The sequence below is a fragment of the Cyprinus carpio genome, chromosome A4, assembly GCF_018340385.1.
Source record: "Cyprinus carpio isolate SPL01 chromosome A4, ASM1834038v1, whole genome shotgun sequence".
In the NCBI taxonomy this organism is placed as follows: Eukaryota; Metazoa; Chordata; class Actinopteri; order Cypriniformes; family Cyprinidae; genus Cyprinus; species Cyprinus carpio.
In genome coordinates, this window is record NC_056575.1 from 11,090,309 (window position 1) to 11,113,253 (window position 22,945).

The window sequence follows — 22,945 nt, forward strand, 5'->3', positions numbered from 1 at the left end:
CCTGTTGTCTGACACTTGCTGTGGTGGCAGCCATATATATTTGGCCCCTGTGATGTTGAATGGCATGCGTGTTAACATTTTGCCTTTGTAGTGCAAGTGCAGATGCGTTTGGCTTTGGTCGTGCTAAGGTGTTGTATGCATACACATTTGTCTGTCATTGGTAATGTGTGTGTGATTGTGTGTGTGTTGGAGTTCTGAGTACTCTCTAATCCCCCCTCTTCATGAATACATTAGCGGAGTGTCTTAAACTCAGCTTAGCTGGCGGCTCTGGAGGCACATCACATCCTATTACCTACTTTAAATCATTAATGTGACATCGTTTTCACTCAATCTCCAAACACCCACGCTTCAAATCTGCACATTTCACTGAGCTGTCACAGAGGCTCTCTGGAACACGCGCACACACACACACACACACACACACACACTCAGACATATGCATCATGCGTACAGACATGGTAACTGTAAAAATACATAAGCTAGCATGAGCTTACAAACATGTAAAAACAGTAAATACACACTCTGAATTATGCTAATTGCTTCCCTCAGATGATGCTGTTGCCTCGTGAAAACATCTTGCCCCCCTTTTTTCATTCGACACTCAGCAGAGACAGCAATACAAACAGCAGGAAAGATAATTCGAGGAATCAGATGTTTCTTTTCTGTACTTAGCCTCAGACTGAGCAGAAATACACACACACACTCTTACAAAACACTCTATTCAGTATTATCTACAGGCAAAAAAAATCAAATATTTACAGTGCCTTGAGCTATGCTACTTCACTTAAAGACTTAAAGACTCAATTTTCCAGCCCACTTTCCACTGCGTTTAAACAAAAATTTACTTAAGTAAAGTAGTACTTAACTCCCTCTCAGACAAACACTCAAGACAGCAGCGCAAGCCCACCGGAGAGGAAACACATTACAGGGCCAGAAAAGACATGAGCACTGAACCCGGCAGCTTTTACAAAAGCATTGGCATTAACACAGCTATCACATTTCATTATGTAAAGCTTGTGATTTTCAAAAGATAACCTTACCTTCATTTTTCTTTCTGTTGTTTCCATTCCACCATGCTTGTTTTGGTTAATTAGATCAGCCGTTTGATTGGATGTGATCCATTGTGTTCTCCACATCTGGCTTTCTGATTGGTGGAAAAATTGCATGCACTGCTACCAAATTAGGTGCGTCTTTTTAGGCAGCCTTGGTTTCTGGAGTATTTTATTTATTTTCTCCAGAGGCATTTCAGACATTTCAGACAAACGTTATAAGCCTTGAAACGAAGTCAAACAGTCACAACATAATAAGGCTTGATTTGAATCATAAAAAAAGTATTTGAAAATTGGACAAAAGACAAAAGTACACAACTTTTGTCTTTTTTTTTCAAGTCTCCTTTTTAGAAGTGAGCGAACTATATAAACAACAAAGCGTACAATATTAAATGTAAAAGTTTAAAATAAAAACGAAAGTTTATTGGACAATATTCAAGTATGTACAGAAATGTAAGGGTGACTTGATCATGCCATTCGCAATGCTTGCTACCATTTCCATATTAACAGCAACTACTTTGTTAGAGCTCGCTTAAGGATTGTGGGTAATGTAGTACTTCACTTTTTAATGAACAAAATAAAATACATTAACTTAACTATTCTAAAATTTAAACAATAAAAAAAAACATTTCTATACTATACAAAAAAAAAAAAAAATATAAAATAAAATCAAATTCAGACTAAACTAATGTAATCCTACTGTTGTGCTCCTTTGAGGGCAGCAGCAGAGCCTTGTTATTTTGACTAAAATCTAATCCAGACATACTCTATGTGCACATAAAAGTGGTATTTTTATTGCTTTGGGTGCTGTAATTGTATGATAACATTGGGCAGTTTTTTGATTTGTGTCACAAATATTATTTCTAATTGAAATGTGTGGTTTAGAAAGTCTGGTTTGAAAGTATTTTCTAATGTTAAAACAACTTGGACCACCTACTTGAGGGGTAGCGATCAAGATAAACCTTAAAGATTTGTTAACAATACTGTGTAATTCATGAACATTCTTCTACAAATATTTGCAACCTCAGCAGGTGTCCTTCTGTCCGGTGTGACGTACATTATTCCAGATACAGATACAGTGACGTTCAGCACTGGGAATTCCCTTTGTTTTGCCTAAAAATCTTGTAATTGCTTCATGTGTTGGCACATAACAGTAGACAGATAGTATTTAGTGTGCAGTGTGGAGCTTTTTGGCAGTTCTGGACTGCTAGAGTTTAATTATGGAGTTGGTGAGTTGCAGTAGGGCAGAAAAAGGAGCCACAGACACACAGTAGAGATACAGAACACGTTGCTGTTTTTATTTGAGCCTTGACTGGCAGTAATACTGAAAAACGTCAACTTAGAACAGATGGTGGTAACCCACAGCTTGCTTTTTTTTTTCTTCTTTTTTTTTTCCATAAGAGTACAGTAACTCTTGCTTTTATTGTGGCATGAATAACATCAATAAAAGAGAGAAAGAAATATACAACTTATATTACACTGTGTTATGAACAAAATATAAATCTATAACTCTATGCTATATTTACATAATTATCTTTCTTGATTTTCAAGTTGAGATGGTAAGATAAGTTTCTAAGTACTTTTTTGTTTGATGTCATTTAACATTGTTTTGAGCTCCACACATGACTTTGATTGTCTTATCATTTATTGTTCATAATATAGGCCATCATCATCATCAGAGTATGTGTTCTAAAGACCATGAGGTTACCATGCCGAAAGATAATAAGTTGACAGAACGTGACCTTGTATGTTAAATGAGCCAGTCCTTCCTCCAGCATACGTGTCCCTATCAAATTATATGATTGTGGGTATTACTACATGTGAAAGCATGGTCACATCAGATGGTGGCTATTCTGTGATTGTGATGTCACTACTGTGAGCTTGATTGAGAGGGAAACAGTGTGTGGAGCTAAAACAATCCTGGAGACAAAAACATCTAATATGGCCATTCAGTGGAGCTTCACTGGAGTCAGACAGTTTCATCATTTCAGAAAGTTCATGTCTTCTGATTAAAAGGAATTGTTTACCAGCCGCTAGCTTTCAAAACCCGTTTCACTTTTTTCTTCTGTGAAGCACAGAAGACGTTTTGCAGAATATCCACGCTGCTCTTTTGCACATAATGAAAGCGAATGGTGACCATAGTGCTCAAGCATGATTTTCAGTGAATAACGACCTACATTTTAGTCTGTTTCCCTCACAAAGCTATTATATGGCTTCAGAGGACTTAGGAATATAGCACAGCTGAATGAATCTCTTTTATGATGCATTTTTATTTTCATTTTCAGAAGCCCTGGTCCCCATCCACTCTTATTTTTGTAAACAGAGCAGCTTGGACCATCTGTGAAATGTCTTCATTTGTGTTCTACAGAAGAAAGTAAGTCATATAGGTTTTGTCAGTTTCATTTTTGGGGTGAACTATCCTCTTAAGGTTTAGGTGTTGTGCACTATAACTGTACTTTAATTTGACACAATAGTCAAACCAATGCATTCGTCTAAACCAGTGATGTTCCAATGAAACGTAAGAGAGAGGATGACAAATATCAGTAAACAAGATCCACGCTCTTTCTGTTCAGTAACAGTTGGGGTATAATATAGCTGTTTTCTTTATATTCAGTAAAAGAAAAGGAGAATTAACAGATAGGAAACTTCACATTATACATAAACCATTACAAATAAAAATATCATGTTCTTCTTATTTTTGTCTCCGAATGTCCAGAGTCCTAGTGCTTTAAGAAATGTGTTTGGAGTTCATGAAAGATGCACAGAGGAGAAAAAGAAAATAAAAAAAGAGAAATGTCTCTTTTCCTTCATATCAGCAGTTCACCATGACCACTTTATATACCAGCGTCAGAACAGGATTAATTAAAAAAAAAAACAGGAAATAATAATAATAATAAAAAAAGAATATTGAACATAATAATTAGATCTAAATACCTAACCAGCTAAATATAATGCTTTATCAAGCGCAGTTTCCATATGATCATTAAAAAAAAAAATCCAACTGGAGGAAAATAATAAATTATACTGTACATAACTTACTAAACTTAGGAAGTGCTGCCTATTCTTATAATTATTGTTAATAATATTATTACACTAGAGGCAGTTTTAATGAAAAAAAAATACAGTATTTGCAAATACAAACTAAAACATTAACATGCAGAGTCTGAAACGGCTCCTCCCAACCTCAACAGCAGAGTGACGTTGACATGGAGGCAAAACACAAATACAAACATAAGACGGGACAGGACCTCATCGAACCAAATAAACTAGACAAAGACGAACACGCAAAACGCGTTTGGTCATCACTTTGCTAGCGCTACAGGCGTCAGAGTACCTTTAACATTTATCATCAGAAAAAATCTCAAGTAGGCCAGAAAATTCAAATATGCTTTTAGTTATATGTTTGCATTCTGAATATAGAATTTGATATGTGTTGTGAGTGGACGGCCTTTGGGTAGATGTAAAGGGGAAAAAACACATATTAATGACTGGAGACTGGCTGCTGTTCACCTAACAGCTTGTGTGTCTCTCTCATCCAGCTGCCCCGCTTATGCCCACACCAGGCCCAGAGAGAGGCTGGCAGAGTAGTTACAGTTAGGGCAGCTGTCAATCAAACACCGTCGCCATGCCAACAGCAGCCAGACAGGTGCAGTAAGATGGAGTGGGTCAGTCAGAGCCACACAGAGAGCGAATGACTGATGGCATGGCTCAGAGACTCCTCTGCGCTGATAAACCCAGTGATAGATGGAAAAAAGTGTGGGAAATAAAGACAGCAAGAGACAGAACACAAACCCCTGTGGAGGAGTAGAGATGTGAGATATATATATATAGGGGCACTGATTGAAACGCACACTCGTGCTTGTCTTGTACGGAGATTCCTGGTTTCTCTCAAAGCTGTCCTTTGAAAACAGAGTGCTGAGCACTGGGGCTTGTGGGAACTTTTCTCCTCCTTCAATACACCATTCAAGCACAGACTCTTCTTTAGAGAGCTATTCTCTCCGTGTCTCCACAATGTTCCCTGCACCCAGCGATGACAAAAACAGGTTGTTCAGGGAGACAATGAGAATGACGGGAAAAAACTCAAGGATAAAAAAGGAAAAATTCAGAAAAAGACAAACAAACAAATGATCGGATGAAAAATATGCATAAAAAGGGATGATAAATGCAGTGTTGTTATTAAAAATGTTTGGCTTGCTTCTGCACGGATCTGGCTGCTAGCATGAATCGTACGTATTGAATATTAATGTTTTTTCTTTCGTAAATGTTCACATGACCAGCACATCAACCGTCTACATGTAATAAAAATTAACTTAAAGCCTATCAAAAGGCGCATTCATCCACACACTCAAACATAAAGAAATGTGCACTCGTACAATAATTCTGCTCGAGGCTTCACTCTCCACGATAACCATCGCCATGTCAGCTGTTCACCAAACACAAAGTTTGTGCTATCTCGTAAAGTTGGTCTCCACACCTGAGAGAGACGTCAACATCCAAAGCTCCCACAGAAGAGGAGGAGAAAGGAACAGTAAAAGCGTGTCAAGAGGAAAAGATGTGAGAAAGGAGGGATTGTCTGTCATCCAGCGTTGTCCGAACTCCTGAGTGAAGGGACGCGAATCTTCCCTTCCATCCATTCGTCCAACAGAAAAGACATCTTTGAGTGAGAGGACATGAGCGTGAAGATGATATAGAGATACAGCTAATAGCACACTGAGGAGAAAAAAAATAAGAAATGTTTTTCGTTTTACTCCTGTCACGTGCTTTAGGGTGAAGAGGAAAATAAACGTCTTAAAACTGTAGCACAAAAACAACAAAATCACATTCACAAGCCACTTGTTGGCACTGTGTACCTGAGTGAGAATATTATAGAACCAAGAAAAAACCTGTTTAAAAGTGTCTCTTTAGAAACAAACAGGTCCACCGTTTTAAAGTGTCTATGACGGGTCGACTGACAGGTCCTTAGTAATAAATGTCTCAATAACAAACCAGTTAAGGGTCATTTTTCCTATGTCGTCGTAGCTTACTCATGATTCAATGTGAACTTGCCGTGGTACGTTCAATCAGCGGGAGTCAAGGCAAGTGTTACACTTCCTTTACAAGACTCTCCTTTTGATGTAACAGTCATTTTGATTGACAGGTCCTGTGCTTTGCTGTGGATATTGGGCTTGGCTCTGGAAGAGTCCTGACTGGACGGTGTATGGGGGCAGTATGAAGTTTGCTTGCGTGAGATGCCAGGTGACTGGTGAGATGGCTGTGATTGGCAGGTTTACTGAGTAATGTGATTCTCGCTGTCACTGCCATAGTCCCCATCGTCGTCTTCGTAGTCGAAGTCATCGTAGGCGTCACCATTGCCGTCATTCATTCGGAGCTCCTCCTTCACACGAGGCTCCTCCCCCTTGTGTGTGAGGTAAGAGGCATGGCTGATGGGTGGGACTGGTTCGGGGCTACTAGACATGCTCGAGTGCTCAGAGGGCATCTGTGGAGAGGGCATTCCTGCCATAGAGAGCGCGCCTGAGTACACAACGCCTGCTGAGGACAAGGGCAACTGGGCCTGCTGCCTGTAGTACAACAAACACACAATCTGTTAGCAGGGCCTGGGAGAAAACATTCTTCAGAAAGTTATTTCCTAAAAATGTACACTTTACAAACTGGCAGCTTGGGTTGTTAGTCATTGATTGGTTCTATACATATTACTTGGATACAACTTTGTGTTAAAAATGCTAGCAAAACTGAAAGTCAACCTGAAATGGCATTCTTAACCTATTTTACTTATATAATGTGACACTGGATATTAAAAAAAATAAAAAATTGTGCGGTGGGATCTTCATCTTATATATTGGGAACTAGATAGTGAAAAAGGGAAGGGTTAAAAATTTAGAGGGCTTGTTGATGTAGCCCAAAATGAGAGCTGTTACAAAGGTGGAACAATTTATTAATTTGGAATAATGTGCACTGTTCATGAATGCATTGATTGATCTTTCAGAGTAAGAAAAGGAATGTGTATTTCGAAATTCAACAGGGTCAATTTGATGTCAATTTTAAAAGAATACATTAAGGTGTTATATAACGAAACTTACCCTACGGTGAAGTACTGGCGTATTTCCTGTCTGCGGTTGCGCATGATGGCCTTATATTCACCAATGCGCAATTTCTTTCCGTCCACTAGGCATGTGCGTTTGGGCCGTGGTTTGTATTTGTAGTCTGGATATTTCTCTAGGTGTTGCTTACTAAGACGGGCCTGTTCTTCATAGTATGGCTGCTTTTCCAGGTTTGTCATGGACTTCCAACGAGAACCTGCAGGAACAACAAGGTGTTAGAGAACAAACACACACCTCATGCATGCACACTTGTGGTTCAGACAGAATGACAGGGATAGCTGCTACAGCCATAAACATTTAGGAAAAACGCAGCAGATGAACTCAAACCCAGACTAATTATACAGGGATTCTTTAAGAAAGATTAGACGACTAATCATTCAGGCAACCCAGTGACTATTCGATTTTTAAAATATGCAATTTTGCACATCTCTTATACACTCTCGCTTGCTCAGTACGGCTTTTAACTGCCTATCATTAGCCTCAGAACTGGCACTTTACAATAAGAGAGGGTTTTTGATTGGTCTAATGAGTACCTTTGAGTGGAGCTGATGTCAAACGGAGAAGAATAGAGTGTGCTCTCTGCCCTCCAAAACACACACACACACACCGGTGACGTTTAATATTATTCCAGGTGACAGTGGGTTAAGTGGGCCACTAACACACTCTGTCTAATTATCAGAGCTCAACAGGCATACCTGGGGCCTGTGTCTCTTATTTCTCATTAACAGAGATGTGTGAACACATACACAAATGTGTACATACACCATGGTCCCAGAAACTCCTGCAAATGTGTATTCAGGGTGTTACGTGTGTGTATGTAAATCTGTGTTGAATTTACACAGTCCTACTGTATGTTTAATGGGAAAAAGCTGTCACCACTGGCCCTGACATGCACCCAGCACTGGAAAGGGGAAACTCCTTCTGTTAACAATTGAGCGAGTGGGGCCTTATTAAAACCAGATTTTCCAGCGTTATAAAACGCTTAGGAGCTCTTTAAAATGTCAAACACAATCCCAGAGGTCTGGAGAAAATGTCAGACAGACTGGAGAGCTGGTTTAATGCATAATGAATTATATCATCATTGTTGGAGTCGGCCCTCTAGAGCGATTCATTAGGCGGTGGTTAAACAATGCAGTGCGGGTGAGGGTTGTGTGTGTGTGTTGGAGAGGAAGAACAGAAGGGATTCTCTGTGGCTGGCTGCATAGTTCTTCCCAAAGGAGCCAGCCTTTAAGCCCCGCCCATATTTAATGTCCCCAGGAATCTCATCCAATTAGGAAATACAGTTTGTGGCAAATCAAAGCTGGATGGAATATAAATCTATCAAAGGCCTTGAGTCAAAAACTGCACAGATGGAAACAAGAGACGAAGCTAGTAAACCTGAAGTGGTTAGATAAGTGGTTGGAGAGATTTACTAGCGCTGTCTCTGACTATTCTCGCTCTCTCACCGAGGATCTTGCTGATGTTTGAGTTATGCATGTCAGGGAAGGCCTGAAGGATCTTCCTCCTCTCGTCTTTAGCCCAGACCATAAAGGCGTTCATGGGCCGCTTGATGTGTGGTTCGCTGCTGCCACGCCCTCGAGAATCTCGAAAGATCCGGGAGTCTGACACACTCGGGCTTCCTGGAGAAGGAAAGGCAGGGACTCACTGTTATTGTGGGGATAAACATACTCATATGTACAGTACACACAAAATAAGATGGAAATGTAGAGTTGAATGTAATTTTATCCACAGAGAATCCATTAGATCATGAAAAATGGAATGGAGCAAGATTAAAAGCGAGTTGGCAGTCAAAATTCATATCCCCCCCCCAAAAAAAGGTGGGTGACCATGAAGAGAATAATACAATGAAGATTATAGGGAAGTAAATCGGGTCTATGCCATGGTCATTTCACGTTAACCTTAATGTTTCTTTAGAGTCTTTTAAATCTTTTATTTCATATGACATACACCCGAGTAAAACAGATTATCAAAAAATTAAGAAGGGGTACTAAATTAATCCAAGAAAATGATTTTTTGGTATTATTTAATTTATAAAAAATACAATGACAAAAAAAAAAAATAAAAAAAAATATAAATAAATAAAAATAACAAAACGTATGCATGGATGAGTTGTTCACAGTAAGATCAATAAAAAGAAAATATAAAATTTTTATAAATAATAAAACATATGCATGGATGAGTTGTTCACAGTAAGATCAATAAAAAGAAAATATACATTTTTATTTGTACTTTTTGATTACACAAAATTAATTGAGAGAGGAATTTTTGATGGGACGTAAAAGAGTATCTTACCATCTGAATCGCCACTGATACCAAAGTCCATCATTGCGTGAGTAAACTTGCTCTCTTCAGACTGTTTTAACTGTTGGCTCAGGCTTTCAAGAGCGGCTTTATCCTGTACACACATAACATACAACCAATCCAGTTAGATTCATAATCGACAAATCAACAGATTCATTACCATGAACACCAATGAACTGATAAATCAAGTGCATAGAAAAAGAAAAAGAATAAAAATGTGAATTAATGTTTATCCATCAAAAACAAGTAGCCTGGATGCCACCTGCAATCTATTTACACTTATTCTTTCCCTCTTTTACTCACTCGATCTCTGTCTCTCTCACTTAGCCTTAAGGTCAGTGCATTAGAGAGCACGAGTGCTCCAGAGATGAGAGCGGGGCTGGACTGCACAGCCTCCTGGGTATTTATTACACCCAATAAAAAGAGATTTACTATGCATTTACATGGCTAATGTAGCTGGGCTGCATATTTCAACACAACACCCCTGCTCTCTCTAAACATGCACACCCTCCGTCACCCCCCCAGAGCTGCATCTGGGGCTTAATTAGTCAATTAGACTCCATCCTACGTTTAAAACACACTCGCAGACAGAGTCCTCACCATTAGAGAGTGACCCAGGCCTTCTGCGGCTCTGTAATGAAATGCATTACACCATTTCGCAGCCATCGAGATTTAATTGTTCAGACTGAGTTAGTGAGTGGGGTTTAAATGAATGTGTAATGGAGAGAGAATCTCTCCCCGGAGAGACAAAGAGAAAGAGAGAGAGACACAGAGGGATGATCAGGTTTGATAATGTGACAACATGAAAACTTACGCTTTATACACAAGAAGGTCTGTAATATCTGGCAAAAGCTATCCGTTAACACTCCTATTCATCTTAATTGCAAGTATAGTTGGTACTTTTAAAAGCCATCAAAAAAAAAACGTCACTGCTAAAACATCTACTTTCACAAATTATATTTTATCAGAATACATAGCTAATTTTGAACGGGCATTAATTGAGAAAGATGCTTTTAAGCAAGTGTAGTTACAACGTACCAGCAGAGGCTAACTGGGCCATGCTAACCAGCTAAACCTTGTTTGGATTGATGCTAAAACTCTATCTCATAGACGATTGACTTTGTTCATCTCCCACAATCCATTAGTGTGACACAAAAGGGTTTGCCCGCACAATGTGTTCCCGGGGAACAAGTTCAAAGAGCGCAGCACACTCACGCTTAGAAAGACAAGGTCAAAGCGGAGAGGGACAGTAATTGTCTAAAATCAGGATATAATGGACTCATAAGGAAAAATAAACATCAGATGTGCTGGCTATTGTGGACCTCAGTCCCATAGGAGGTTAAGTCAAGTAACAGAGAAAAAGAGAAATAAAAAAATAAAAAATAAAATATATATATGTTGAGGATTTTAATATATGTCTGTCAGCTTTGAAGCCATCTATTTCTTACTGTACTACTTTTGTCCAATCAGATTATCTCTGATTATTATTATGCCCTTGATAAGCATAGTAAGAAGCAAATCATGGGTCATAGCTGTGGTGTAACAAAACCTTATTTTTTGTATTAAAGTCAGTATTAAGTAGTAAGTATGCATTTAATGTCTTAAAACTTACTGTTTCACCCTGAAATATCTCACACTTCATCCACTTTTTGTAAAACACAAATTGTTGAAAACACACTGTCTTCTCTTCAGGTGTGTGTTGCCCTCATATTTACTGCAACTAATCTGCCCTTTTTTTTCAGCATTTGAATGTGTCGCCTTAATTATAAATAACCCCTCTGTACTCTAAATGTGTGCACAAGTGCAGTGTGGAGGGCAGTTTGTGAAATAGTGATGCGCGGGTTGAATTTTTTTCCAACCCGTGGGTTCCTCTTTTATGAAATTATTTGGCCCCCCCCAGCCCACCCCTCAAATAAAGTAAAATTTCTTTACCCGCCCCGCCCTGACCCACGTGGTCCTCGGGCTATGAGACGACCTGCGCATCGGGGACATTACGCAAGTTACGTTGCTATGTAGACCTTCGTATTGTAACCTTATCAAAGAACCTAATAAAATATGAAAATATATATTCCAAATATTTAATATAGGCTATAGGGAATTGCACGCAACATACATGGATTTTTTAAATTTTGTTTAGAATGACCCGCCCCAACCCGCCCCGCAAATAAAGCGCCAATTTCTTTACCCGCCCCAACCCGACCGGGGTCCGCGGGTTATGAGACGATACATTATTACACTAGTGTGTAAGGGTGTAAAGCTGTGGTCAGGGTAAAGTGCAGCTGATCTGTGGTAAATCATAATAAGGATAGAGTGCCTGGGAGATTATTCCTAATGCACCTTCATTAACCTAGTAGCAATCAGCACAGCCACTAAGCCTGGTTGAGAGAAGAAGAAAAAAAAAGACAAACGTGCCCTTTTGCTTAACTGAAGCAGAGATCAACGCACCACCCATAAACATGCTTATATTAAGCATTTACCTACTGTGTAGTCACAGATGTTGATATGAATTTACACACAAATGTTTTTGAAATAAACCAAATCTCTGTGCGGCAGAGAAGATCAGGAAGCAAGGACACCTGTGTATATACAAGCGTCTTCCTTTTGCTGATGTGCACAATCATGCCATTAGAGATGGACGAGGCAAAAATGTCCATAATTTAATACTTGTTTACTGACATACTTGGCATTTAAAGAATTTGTATGCAAATTCCTTGGAAAGCAAGTGTGTTTTATTATCTGTGGTCGAAGGCGTTTCCTGTGCTGTGGCTTGTGGACCAGCTGACTCCAGTGTGTTTAGAAAGCAAGCCCAATTTAGCTGCACAGGCGAGGAGTCACTCCAGTCACTTCACATTAACGTCAGCTACGCCATTAAAATTAGCGTCTCGTTCACTGCGCCCTGCCTGCCCTCAGCCTGCCTCCCAGACACGACCATCGTGTACAACAAAAGAGCTTTCAGATCTTAGTCACCTCCACTGCTCCTCTTCACAAGAACAGCTTTGGGAAATCGCTTTGTTCAGAGATAAACACATTCTGTTGTAATTAATGCTTCTGTTTGTGTTGTTTTGCCTGTTTTAAACTTCACTTCATTGGTGATGAGCAGGATGGGATCTGCAGACTTTTTTCCTTCACAAACTGAAAGAACGAGTGAGTCTGTAAATGCAAGACCAGAATTAATCGAACCTTTTCTGATCGACCGTTGTTGAGGCTCAGGCTGTTGACTGCCGCTACTTTGGCGTCCAAAACCTGCTGTTCTCTCTTTAGCTGCTCCTTCATCTGTCGAGCCTCCTGGAAAGCTTTGGTCACGGCCTCATGGTCGTTCAGGTAGCCGCCGGAAGTGATGGATGACAGCAGGTCTGAAAGCATGACAGGTATGAGTGAGACAGAGCACAGGCATAAGACAACAGACAAGTAAAGCATAAATATTTCTTTATGTAAAGCAGTAGGGATGTAACGATTCACTCAACTCACGATTTGATTCACGATTTTGATTTCACTATTTGATTTTCTCACAATTTTTTTTTTAACAAAATGAGATTTAAGACATCATACAGTAAATAAAAAGGTGTCGTTTGCTGCACGTTTCTTTGTGAAATTGAAATAACAAAACTAAGTTCACCAAATCAAATAAAAAGTTACACAAATAAAATAAATCTCTTAAAATGAACAAACTAAGGCTTTGTCTGTGCTCTTTCCATTTAAAATTATAGGCAACCACTGGATTTTAATCATGATCCAAAGAAAGTTGCATACATTCAGCATGAGTAGTTTTTAATCTAAATTAGACTGTATCATTTTAAAATCTGAAGCAAAAACAGAATGGTCTGACTTTTGTGAAACTATTCTCCATAAAACATATCTGTACGAAACCGCAGACGAGCTGAATGAGACGCAGATTCACTCTCAGACAGCAGGTGGCGCTTATGCAACAGCAGTGATATAGTGTTTCCTTGGTTAACGCTGTAAACAAAGCAGAGCTGTGCTTATGAACACTACTTTAATATGCATTGTTCAGAGGCAAGATGAAGAAAATACCATGTAAACTTTTCTAAAGACAGTCTGTTCCCCTCAGAGATACATTCATATAAACTCCTACTCCAATTGTATGACGATTTGTTTGGCATCTCAACCGATTTGAATCAGCACATATTTGAAGAAATTTTCGACCTTCTCGCAGTTAATCGTTACATCCCTATGCAGTCATTTTCAAATGGTTCCTGCATTTACCAAAGCGCCAATTTCCATTTTTGGGCATAGGAATTTCATAGTAATTTAAATTTCAGTGTTTGATTTTGAACACATTTCTGTTCATATCTGTACAAGAAACAATTTTGGCACTTGCCATTGAATCAAAACTCACTGACATAAAGTGTATTTGATTTCAATATATGGACTTAAAGTGAAGCCACCCAATACTAAAACTGCTAGCTCTCCTGAGATCACCTAACATACACACACTGACCATTTGACTGCCACCTCTGTGACTCAGCTTGGCTATCTCACAACCAGCTCTTAAAATTCACTCATAGGAAAGAGATTTTTAAGAGATTTTTTTTTCCAGTTGAAAACTGGTGATTTTCACTGAGAGATTTGTTAAAATGTGCAATTTGTCTTATATCCCAGATATATAAATGCAGTCTCTCTCTCTTTCTCTCTGTCTACTATTCTGTGGGCTTTTATTCTGACCAAAGCTCATGGTAATCTTAAAAGAAAAAAAAAAAAGAGAGAGGAGATTACTTATATTAAAGCCATAAGCGGCCTAATTTGGCCCATTCCACAACATCTGCCTCCGAGCATATCAAAGATGTTTCCAATCATCTTTTCATGGCTATTATTTGTATTATTCTCAGCAGCTTAACCGCCCAAGCCGTTAGCCGCATCTGTTTGCTAGTGTATGTGTGTGGTGCAGCATTATCTTGCCAGGATAGATCTAACAAAGACCTATGCTAGATTATGAGTCTTTATTTGCCCTAATCCGGTCGCTAATGCTGGATAGGATGGATTAAATGCTTTCATTTGAAATGACAGAGTAGGGAACTCTTTTAAGTCATATCTCAGGAATATGCTAAAGTGGCCACAGGTCACAGGGTGAGTGGGAGCCAGCACACTCCCTGACAGTCAGTTTAATAGGGGGTCAAATAAATGTCTAGAGTGTTAATTGAGAGCACTGATCCCAATAAAGAGAGATGGTTATGAGATTTTCTTACATTTAAAATGAAGAGATGACTATCAGCTTAATAACACAAAACATAAACAGTATATCACACTTAACATTACAGTGACCTGAAGAGTGAAACTTTCTTTTTGTCTTCTGAGGAAAAGCAAGGGAGAGTGATGGCTTTAGAGGAGACAGTGCTTGACAGCCCCTGTTGTGTTTTTGTGGTGACAGTGACACAAAAAGAAAGGGACGCATGGGGTCGGGCATGCTGGAAAGTCTCAGGACAGATGTTACTTTGCAAGGTCAAACAGATAAGCGAGGTGGAGAACAAGGATGATGGAAAGATGAGAAAATGGCACAAAAAAGGCTGTGCAAAGGGATCTGTCAAGTTGAAATATAAATAAACATCCAGATAAACACCACCTACAAACAGAATGTTAAATGGGGCTCTGAATACATCTTTGATATCACAATACTTCCTGACCCCTTAAAGATGTGCACCAGATGGAATAATCATAGGACATACGGCACTCTCAAATTTAATGATCTAAAAGAACCGCTCACTGCATCATGTTCCAAAGGATTCCAGTGAAAACTTTACTTCCTAATCCATTTTTCAGAACAAAAAACATCTGGGCGGCAAATCCACTAATCTGCTATTAAATCCCGGGATTTTTGAAAAACACTGCGATTACAGGGAAGAAGTCTGAAATGGCTAACTGTTGTGAGAAGGGGAGGGGAGAATATTGCTTTATTGTGCTATTAATGTATGTTGTTTGTGCTGTGGGTGGTAACAGAGTTGTGTAAGAGGCTTGTCTAATCTCTGCGCCTGTCAGGAAGGCTTGTGTTGCTCTATTCAGCGCCTCTAAACAACAGAAATAAACGCAGCTAAACCTTCCCATCCGCTGTCTCGCTCTCTTTCGCTTCCAAACACAGCTGCTTAACAAGCTCTCCCCCACCATTTAGACTAATAAATGTTTGACAATGTGCCCTTCAGGCAAAATTAAATTCTACAAACCTAAAAATGTAACATCAATTACTGTCTCATACAAGAGTTTGTGCCAGCAGAAAAACATATCCAGGGAGTAGGAAATGCTCTTGAGAGATACATTCAGGGCAATATGTAATAACATTAAGCAGGTTATGCTGCGATTTGTGTGTGTTTATTGAATTGCAATGAACTGTGGAGGTGTGGGTACCTATGGAGCTGAGTCTGGACGGCGGTCCTCCAATGCTGGAGGGGGCGCTGTGCTTCAGGGACCCGGGGCCCAGCTTCAGGGCAGGGACCTGTGGGGAAGTGGGGGAGGTGGGTGACTTGCTCTCGGATGCCTTAGGCTTGGACGACAGATTCAAGGGCTGAGCGCCCTCGTCCTGCAAAACAGCAACACGTTTGGCCTGGTGTGATTTTTCTCCTCAGAGACTTGGGACCCAATCAAATCTCCCATGAGGGGTCAAATCAGCTGACCGCACGCTGAAATGTAGGTTTTCAGCAGATGCAGCCAGGCCACAAGGAAAGGTAAGAGTAATTGTGGTTGCGCAGGCCAGTTGAAAAACTTGCCAGTATTGTAATGACGTTGCACAGTGCCATGGCACAATACACATGCAGCAAACCCATGCTCAGTCAAACAAGAGAACATGGACAAAGCGAGCATACCATGATAAGAAACATGCTTAAGTGAGAAGATTCACACACATTTACCAAACATGTTGCGCATTGAGAAGAAAAAACATACAAGCATACAAACAAACACAGAATGGCCAAGTATTCCATAAATATAAACACAAATAATTATTATATGCACACATTCCAGCTTCAAATGTTCACAGATGTCAATTAGACTCAATTACATAATAAATAAAACAACACTGCCTGTCTGCCTCCAGGTTAGCAGTGGTGGACGTCTATTCATACGTGCAAATGACTAGTACCCATACATCAACCCTGCTGACATTGTAATCACATCAGAGAAGGCACCATAGAGCCAATTAGATCTCAGAATGACAGATGCTGCCCCATGCACATCATAAGAACATTGCATCTTAATTGCCATCAAGACCTTTCTGTCTTAACTATTGTTCTTAACAGCTTCATAGGTCCTTATTGAAAACACATCAGAAGCACATGGGCACACAGGCAGACCTCCAGGTTCTAATGACCTCACCAGCCCTCGCTCAAGCCACAGCTGTCAATGAACTTTGCATGGTAGAGTGAGTCTCAGGTCACTATCATGCTCCCACTGTGGTGAGATCTTATACCGGTTTCTAGAGCCTTTCCGTCTGTCATGAATGGCCAGAAAAACAAAAGCATTTGTAGCAGCCATAGAGGACAACTACATCTCACAGAACTGTCTCTCTTTGTCTTACGTCTGCAGTAGTGCAAACAGACATTCGCTCTCATTCAGAGGCAGTAGGCAGCATGCTAGGTTTTGGAACAGAGCTTCTGAGGTCTGGAGAGCTTGATTAAGACCTTTCCCTCACTGCCTGTGCTGTGATGGGCCATAACAGGATTGTCCTCATTAGCGCTGTTCTCAATGGAAAGGGAACCAGTGGGATGTGGACTCCATCATAAGGGAGACACACAAAAGACCCTTCTCAATGAGAACACTAAGACGAGATTGAGGAGAATACTGTATCATGACCCATATTGTGTCGGGTGTGTAGCAATGCTGTATTGAAGAGGAAAACTGAATATTTATGACAGATAATGCCTGCCTCCCGCCCCGATGGTGGATTGTTCTTCGAGAAGCAAATCCTTTGGTGGGATGTTAGCCAAAGAGAATGAAGCTGGTGAAGGGAGAACTAATGAAGACTGGCAAAGCCATGTGAGAGAAGGAAAGCTAGCTTTAAGATAGGTCATACATTTTACAGGAGAAGACAACTCAAATACAAAATGCTTAAATCTTGTATAAAATGACAAGTCACTTAGAAATAAAAACAACAACAACAAAAAAACCTAGAAATTAACAATAACACTATCAATACTGGAAGTGACAGCTTGAAGTTGGTTACACTGAAAGTGTCAAAGGTCAGAATGTTAACCAATCATACAATCTAGCTATATATATATTTTATATATAAAAATATATATATATATTTAGCAATTTCAAGAGAAATCCTAAAGCCAACTTTGGCAGCACTGAGCCTGAATGAAGGAATGAAGGTGTGAGGGTCTGGATGTGCGAATCTGAGTAGGTCACAAAGTGAAAACTGTGATATAGTGACTGTGATGCACCTGAGTTGTGAGGCTTCCCCCCAGGGTAAAGCACTTAAGCTTTGTATGCCTCAGTCCAACCAGCTGTCTGACACATGGCACACGTCTTAAAATGAGAGAGTGGCAACTACCCCAGGGCAGCAACCCTGAAATATACATGCCTGCCCCTTCAAGATGGCAAAAGCTTGCAGATGCAAAGAGAACAGAGAGAGTCGTGATTGAGGAAATATTTGGAGAGTGAAACAATAGATAGAGAAAGAAAAAGGGAGGGCTCTGACTCCCCTAGGAGATACTTGGGGAATATGAGAGACAGAAAAATAAATTTAAAGGTGGAATAGGTGATTGTCTTCAGAAACATTTTTTGTTATGCTGGTTGAAAGCCTCTTCACAACCTGATAGCAATCATAAAGTTGTCTAAATGTATTTATCTGCATTTATATATTCTGTGGAAAACCAAGAAATGTTCGTCCAATCAAAACGCTCGGCCTGAGCATTTTAATTGGCTTTCCTACCTGCCTGTCAACATATGTATTAGCATACCTCTGCGCATCCTGTTCGTATCACCGCATTCACGCACCCTGTGCAGACAGAGCGATAATCTTCCTTCCTGGTATTGTGGTATTGTAGTTTTCTTGCCGCTGAATGACACATGATGTAGCCCAGCAGTTCCCAATTCCAGTCCTTGCGCACATATTTTGCATGTCTCGCTTAGTTAACACTCCTGATTCAAGTAAACCAGCTTGTTAGAAGTGAGCTACATGGATGAACTGTGTTCCGATTGATATGATCCCAAAACCGTGTTCATTGCTCCCTATTCCCTGAGCAGGGGTTTACTTCACTTCGGAACATGGGCTGGAATTGGGAGCCCCTGATGTTGCCTTTTGTAGTTATGTTGTCTCCGGTATTCTGGTCTGTGAGTATATATGCGTTCAGAGGGCGTGGCTTTGGACAGCGATTGCAGGAAGGGTGGGACATTCGCTTTCAGTGCTATCAGGCTAAAGTTAGCATTTTCCAAAATCTCCTACTGCACCTTTAAGGAAAAGGTAATTTTCTCATGGCTCAGTAGCTGTAGAGGCCTAGCAGGTGCAGGCTGCACTGCCAATTATCTGTATTATCCCTATCCCTCTTTTTTCTCTCCATTTATTTGGTCATGTGACAACAAAGGACCAAATATTTGAGGAAACCTGCCTTCATTAGCCTTTGACAGTGAGCTACATGGGACCAGACCCAATCGATGGGGACTGCCAAAGCTTTGCACTGAGATTGACGGATGTAAACATATCCTGAGCCCTTCCTCTGTGCAACAGGCATGTGGTTGAGCTCCAGGTCTGTTCTCTTCCCTATCCAAACAAGCATCAGGCTCATCCATGGCTCAAGGCCGGAGAGGGAGCGGGCAACAGGCCTTCACACATGTTTATCCAGCCTTGGCCACCCCACGGTCCAGCTATTGTACTGCTGAGTGGGACAGAATGGGCTTGCAGGGGTGTCCGGGCGTCTAGAATGACCAGCCCAGCAGGAGGGAAGAGAGACCAGACAGGCTGCTTTTATTTCTGCCCTGCCTGATATTCATGGAGCTTTATTCCACTCAGATAGCTCTGGCCTCCTGCTGCCATGCTGGCCGGAGGGAAAGATACCTGCTCAGAGACTTATAGGCAATCGGAAAAAGCACAACACAGTGGTGGTAGCTAGACTTCGACTTTGGACCTTCAGAAGCTGCCATAACAAAGCACTTGAAATGAAACAATGCAATAAGGCACGGAGTATTGAGGGCGTAGTGCCAGCTTGCGGAAGTTATGGGTAATCAACCAAAAAAAACAACAATATAAAAACCAGTGCATACTAAGACTATTAGCTATGGATGGTAAATGTACACAGTTGTTCAAGGCTAATACACATCCACAAACACATACCTTGGGCTTTGGTGGCGGGGTGCTTCTGTTTTTCTCGCTCTGGCCGCTGGTGGGCGAGAGTGTTCCGGTTGCCAGGTTGGCCTGAGGCACTGTGCTGTGTTTGGCCCCCGGAGACACCTGCATGGCAGCTAGCTGAGCTGCATACAACTGCTGTTCAGAGACAGAGAGAGATAGAGAGAGAAAAAAAGAGAGGACAGACAGAGGGAGAAGGGACAGAAGAGTGGATGAAGAAGAGAGAAAGGTCCATGAATAAATGAATACACAGAATGCACAAACAAACAAAAAGAAAAAAAAGGCTAAAAAGCTAGTTTGGCCATTAGTGGAGAGGGCTGATGGTTGTTTATGTGTGAGGGGACAGAGCTGTCACTTTATGTTCCACCATCCGGCCTCAAGGGGCTACGCTAACAGCTAGCAGACGCCTGAGTGAGACATGTCCCTGCCAAGGTGCATCCTGGGAAAAAAACACTCACCGTAAGGGTCATATTCACTAAGGAAAGAAAAGACTGAAAAAAAGTGCCTCTCAAGGTGAAAAACTGGTGAATGTGTTTATGTAAAGAGAGAAGTTGTGAATCTCTTTGCCACTGAGAGTGGAAACAAATGCCAGACCCCCCACTGATTCTTTTACTCGTTTTAGAACGCACACCAGGACAGGAGGACTCATGAGAAAGCCCTCTTAAACCTCGAAAACATATCTCCCAGCATTATTAAATGAAATGCAGCATACTGCCATTTCAACAGAATAAACAAACATTTTTCTCCTTTCTTTTCCTGTTGTTTAAAATGAATTCATTAGTGACCAATATATTGGCTGATCTCAAACAAACATGTATTACTCAACCTCAAGCAATAACATATACCAACTGTTAAATGCAGAGCCCAGTGATGTGCTCCTCAACAATGTATTTGTGGACCAGAGCACATGTTTCTACGGTAACAGGCAGACAGTACAGTGGTTGGACATCACACAAAATATATTCCCAAAGCTGTTTGTACAATTCTTGCAATAAGTGAGTTTGTGCTGCTTTCATGTGCAATTTTGTGGATTTTGAGGAAAGCTGAGAATGAAGAGAGAGAGTAGCTTTTATTGTATTTGTGGGAAAAGATGAGGAACCAAATCTGTGTTTACAGTAGCAGTAGAGATGGGCTGTTTTTTAAATTGTATTTTTCTCTTTAAGGTTTGGAAGCGAGTGGCTGTTTGTGAGTAAAACTTCCGTCCTTCTGTTCGTCTCTGGCTGCCAGCCACCAGCAGGAAACAAAGACTGGTTTATGCAAATGTCCATGGCAGTTCTTTCTCTCTCTCAACCTCGACAGCACATTCTCCACAATCTTCTGTCGGTTGTATCTACTAGAATTAAATATTTCTATCAGATGAGAACACACAGAGATTAACACACCATCATGCTGAGAGACATATCTCCATACAGAACATCTCTATCCACTCACACTGGCTTTTATCTGCCTAAATGTGCACCTCAGAGAGCTAATAAAGTTAATAAGTACAGATTTTTTCTTTAAAAACAGGGCACTGCTATATTAACTGTCTGCCTAAAAGTATGGGTACACTGATATCTCTGATATATATTCAGTTATATTTATGTTATGGCCAATATTTCAATATGTTTTATTGTCTACAGTAAGTAAAATTAGATGTCTACTATAAGATTAGACATTAACATAAGTAATTAAAATAACATTTCAGAAACCTTGCATAGAAACAATATGCTGTTTAAATTAAAGAATTATACTCTGCTGGAATGTTAGATTCTGACTGGTCAACAGCAACATTTCATGGTCAAATATTCATATAAAATTTATTCCACTGCTAAACTGTATAATCGAATTTTGTCCTACAATTTATCTCTTGTATCATAGAATTGCAAGTGCTTTCTATGTAGTCAATCGGTTATTACTTTTATTTTTATTCCTTACTCTGGTTGCACAGTTGTACACTACCTCAACACACACACATTTTTCTGGGCTTTCTGATCATGAGGTGACCTCAGTTGTGAGTTGTAGTCTGTGCAGGGGAGCAGGACATGAAATAAAGCTCTTGTAGGTCATTTCTGTTCAATTACTCCCACCAAGGCCCCTGGTTGTGTGTGTGCCTGAGCGTGACATACGGCCCCTGTCGGAGCGTGCCCTACCTATGTGTGTGTGCGCATTTGAGTGCATGAGAGGGTGAGATGCTCCCTGTGAAGTCCACTGCATCAGACTGCTTTATTTTCTCTCTGAATTGAGTTCTATTACAGGGCCAGCTCTTGTCAGTCACAACTGCTAGACCGACACACACATACACTGCACTTCCAGCCGGGGTTGCCACTGAACACGCTCAAAGCACTGCCACCCCGTCGTCAGCGTAAGCAAACAGGAAGTGACAGCACAATGCCCCTCAAGTGCCCATGGGCTCACGTATGCACACGCAGCGAGAATGGGGGATGAATGGGTGGCTGATCTCAAAAGTGGGGATGTAACAGAGGAATTTAAATGTCAGTCTTGCGCAAAAACACACAGAGGTGCTGAATGGGGGAGGGTGTATCTGTGAGGGATTTGATAGGACTCTTGACTCCTTCAGTCAAGCTGCGTCCTTTTGAACTCTTAAAGCTTCTCCCCTTGCTTCTCTCACTCTCTCTCTTTGCTAATCCTCACAGATGAGTCTTAGGCCAGCTCTTATTCTCTAACTAGAATTCTGTGTGTGTGTTTAAAGGCGAAAAAGGTAAAAAAACACACTCCGTCAACACAGAGGAAGGACGCACAAGAAAGATCACAATGGCAATGAAAGTCTGTTATGCTGCACTTGATTTCCGGCCTGTCCGATCTAGCAGTTCAAATGTAACGGCACTAAGTAATGTGTGTGTGTTTGTATGTGTGTATATGCAGGGTGACAGGAGGAGATAGATTGGCATTTGTGCTTTAACTCGTAAGGCTGATTGGAGAGTATTAGTGTTGGTGACACATGTTTTAACAAAGCCATCACCCCATCCTCGCTAAGCCCCCGTCCCCTCCCTGAGTGCAGAAAGACGGGCTGCTGTCAGCGCTATCCATCGGAGTGGATCTGCGTGTCTTTATGTGGCTGAGCAGACGTCGCTTGCTCTGCAGTAATCCCCTGCTTTACTCAGATTATTAGCTTCTTTTCCCATCTTGCTTTGTTGTCAAAATGGAAGCAGTTTGGAGTGATCCTCAAAGATATTGTCGTTTTGGTCACCGCCGGCTATTGTGTGTCT

The 22,945-nt window shown here is 40.7% G+C and overlaps 1 protein-coding gene across 11 annotated transcripts in view; it reads right to left on the minus strand.

The window, feature by feature from the left end:
* Window positions 1-2,326: 2,326 nt before the first annotated feature.
* LOC109067363 (transcription factor SOX-5-like) overlaps window positions 2,327-22,945 on the minus strand; it is a 189,588-nt gene continuing 168,969 nt past the window's right edge. For 9 of the 11 annotated variants that reach the window (XM_042740686.1, XM_042740693.1, XM_042740674.1 and 6 more), the window contains 7 exons: window positions 19,725-19,874; window positions 15,803-15,974; window positions 12,629-12,801; window positions 9,440-9,542; window positions 8,593-8,766; window positions 7,127-7,343; window positions 2,327-6,607 (listed from right to left, as the gene is read on the minus strand). In XM_042740686.1, the coding sequence (XP_042596620.1) occupies window positions 6,316-6,607; window positions 7,127-7,343; window positions 8,593-8,766; window positions 9,440-9,542; window positions 12,629-12,801; window positions 15,803-15,974; window positions 19,725-19,874 (1,281 nt within the window). In that variant the 3' untranslated portion in view covers window positions 2,327-6,315. The remainder of the gene's footprint in view (window positions 6,608-7,126; window positions 7,344-8,592; window positions 8,767-9,439; window positions 9,543-12,628; window positions 12,802-15,802; window positions 15,975-19,724; window positions 19,875-22,945) is intronic. The other 2 variants (XM_042740663.1, XM_042740715.1) reach the window with 2 other exon arrangements.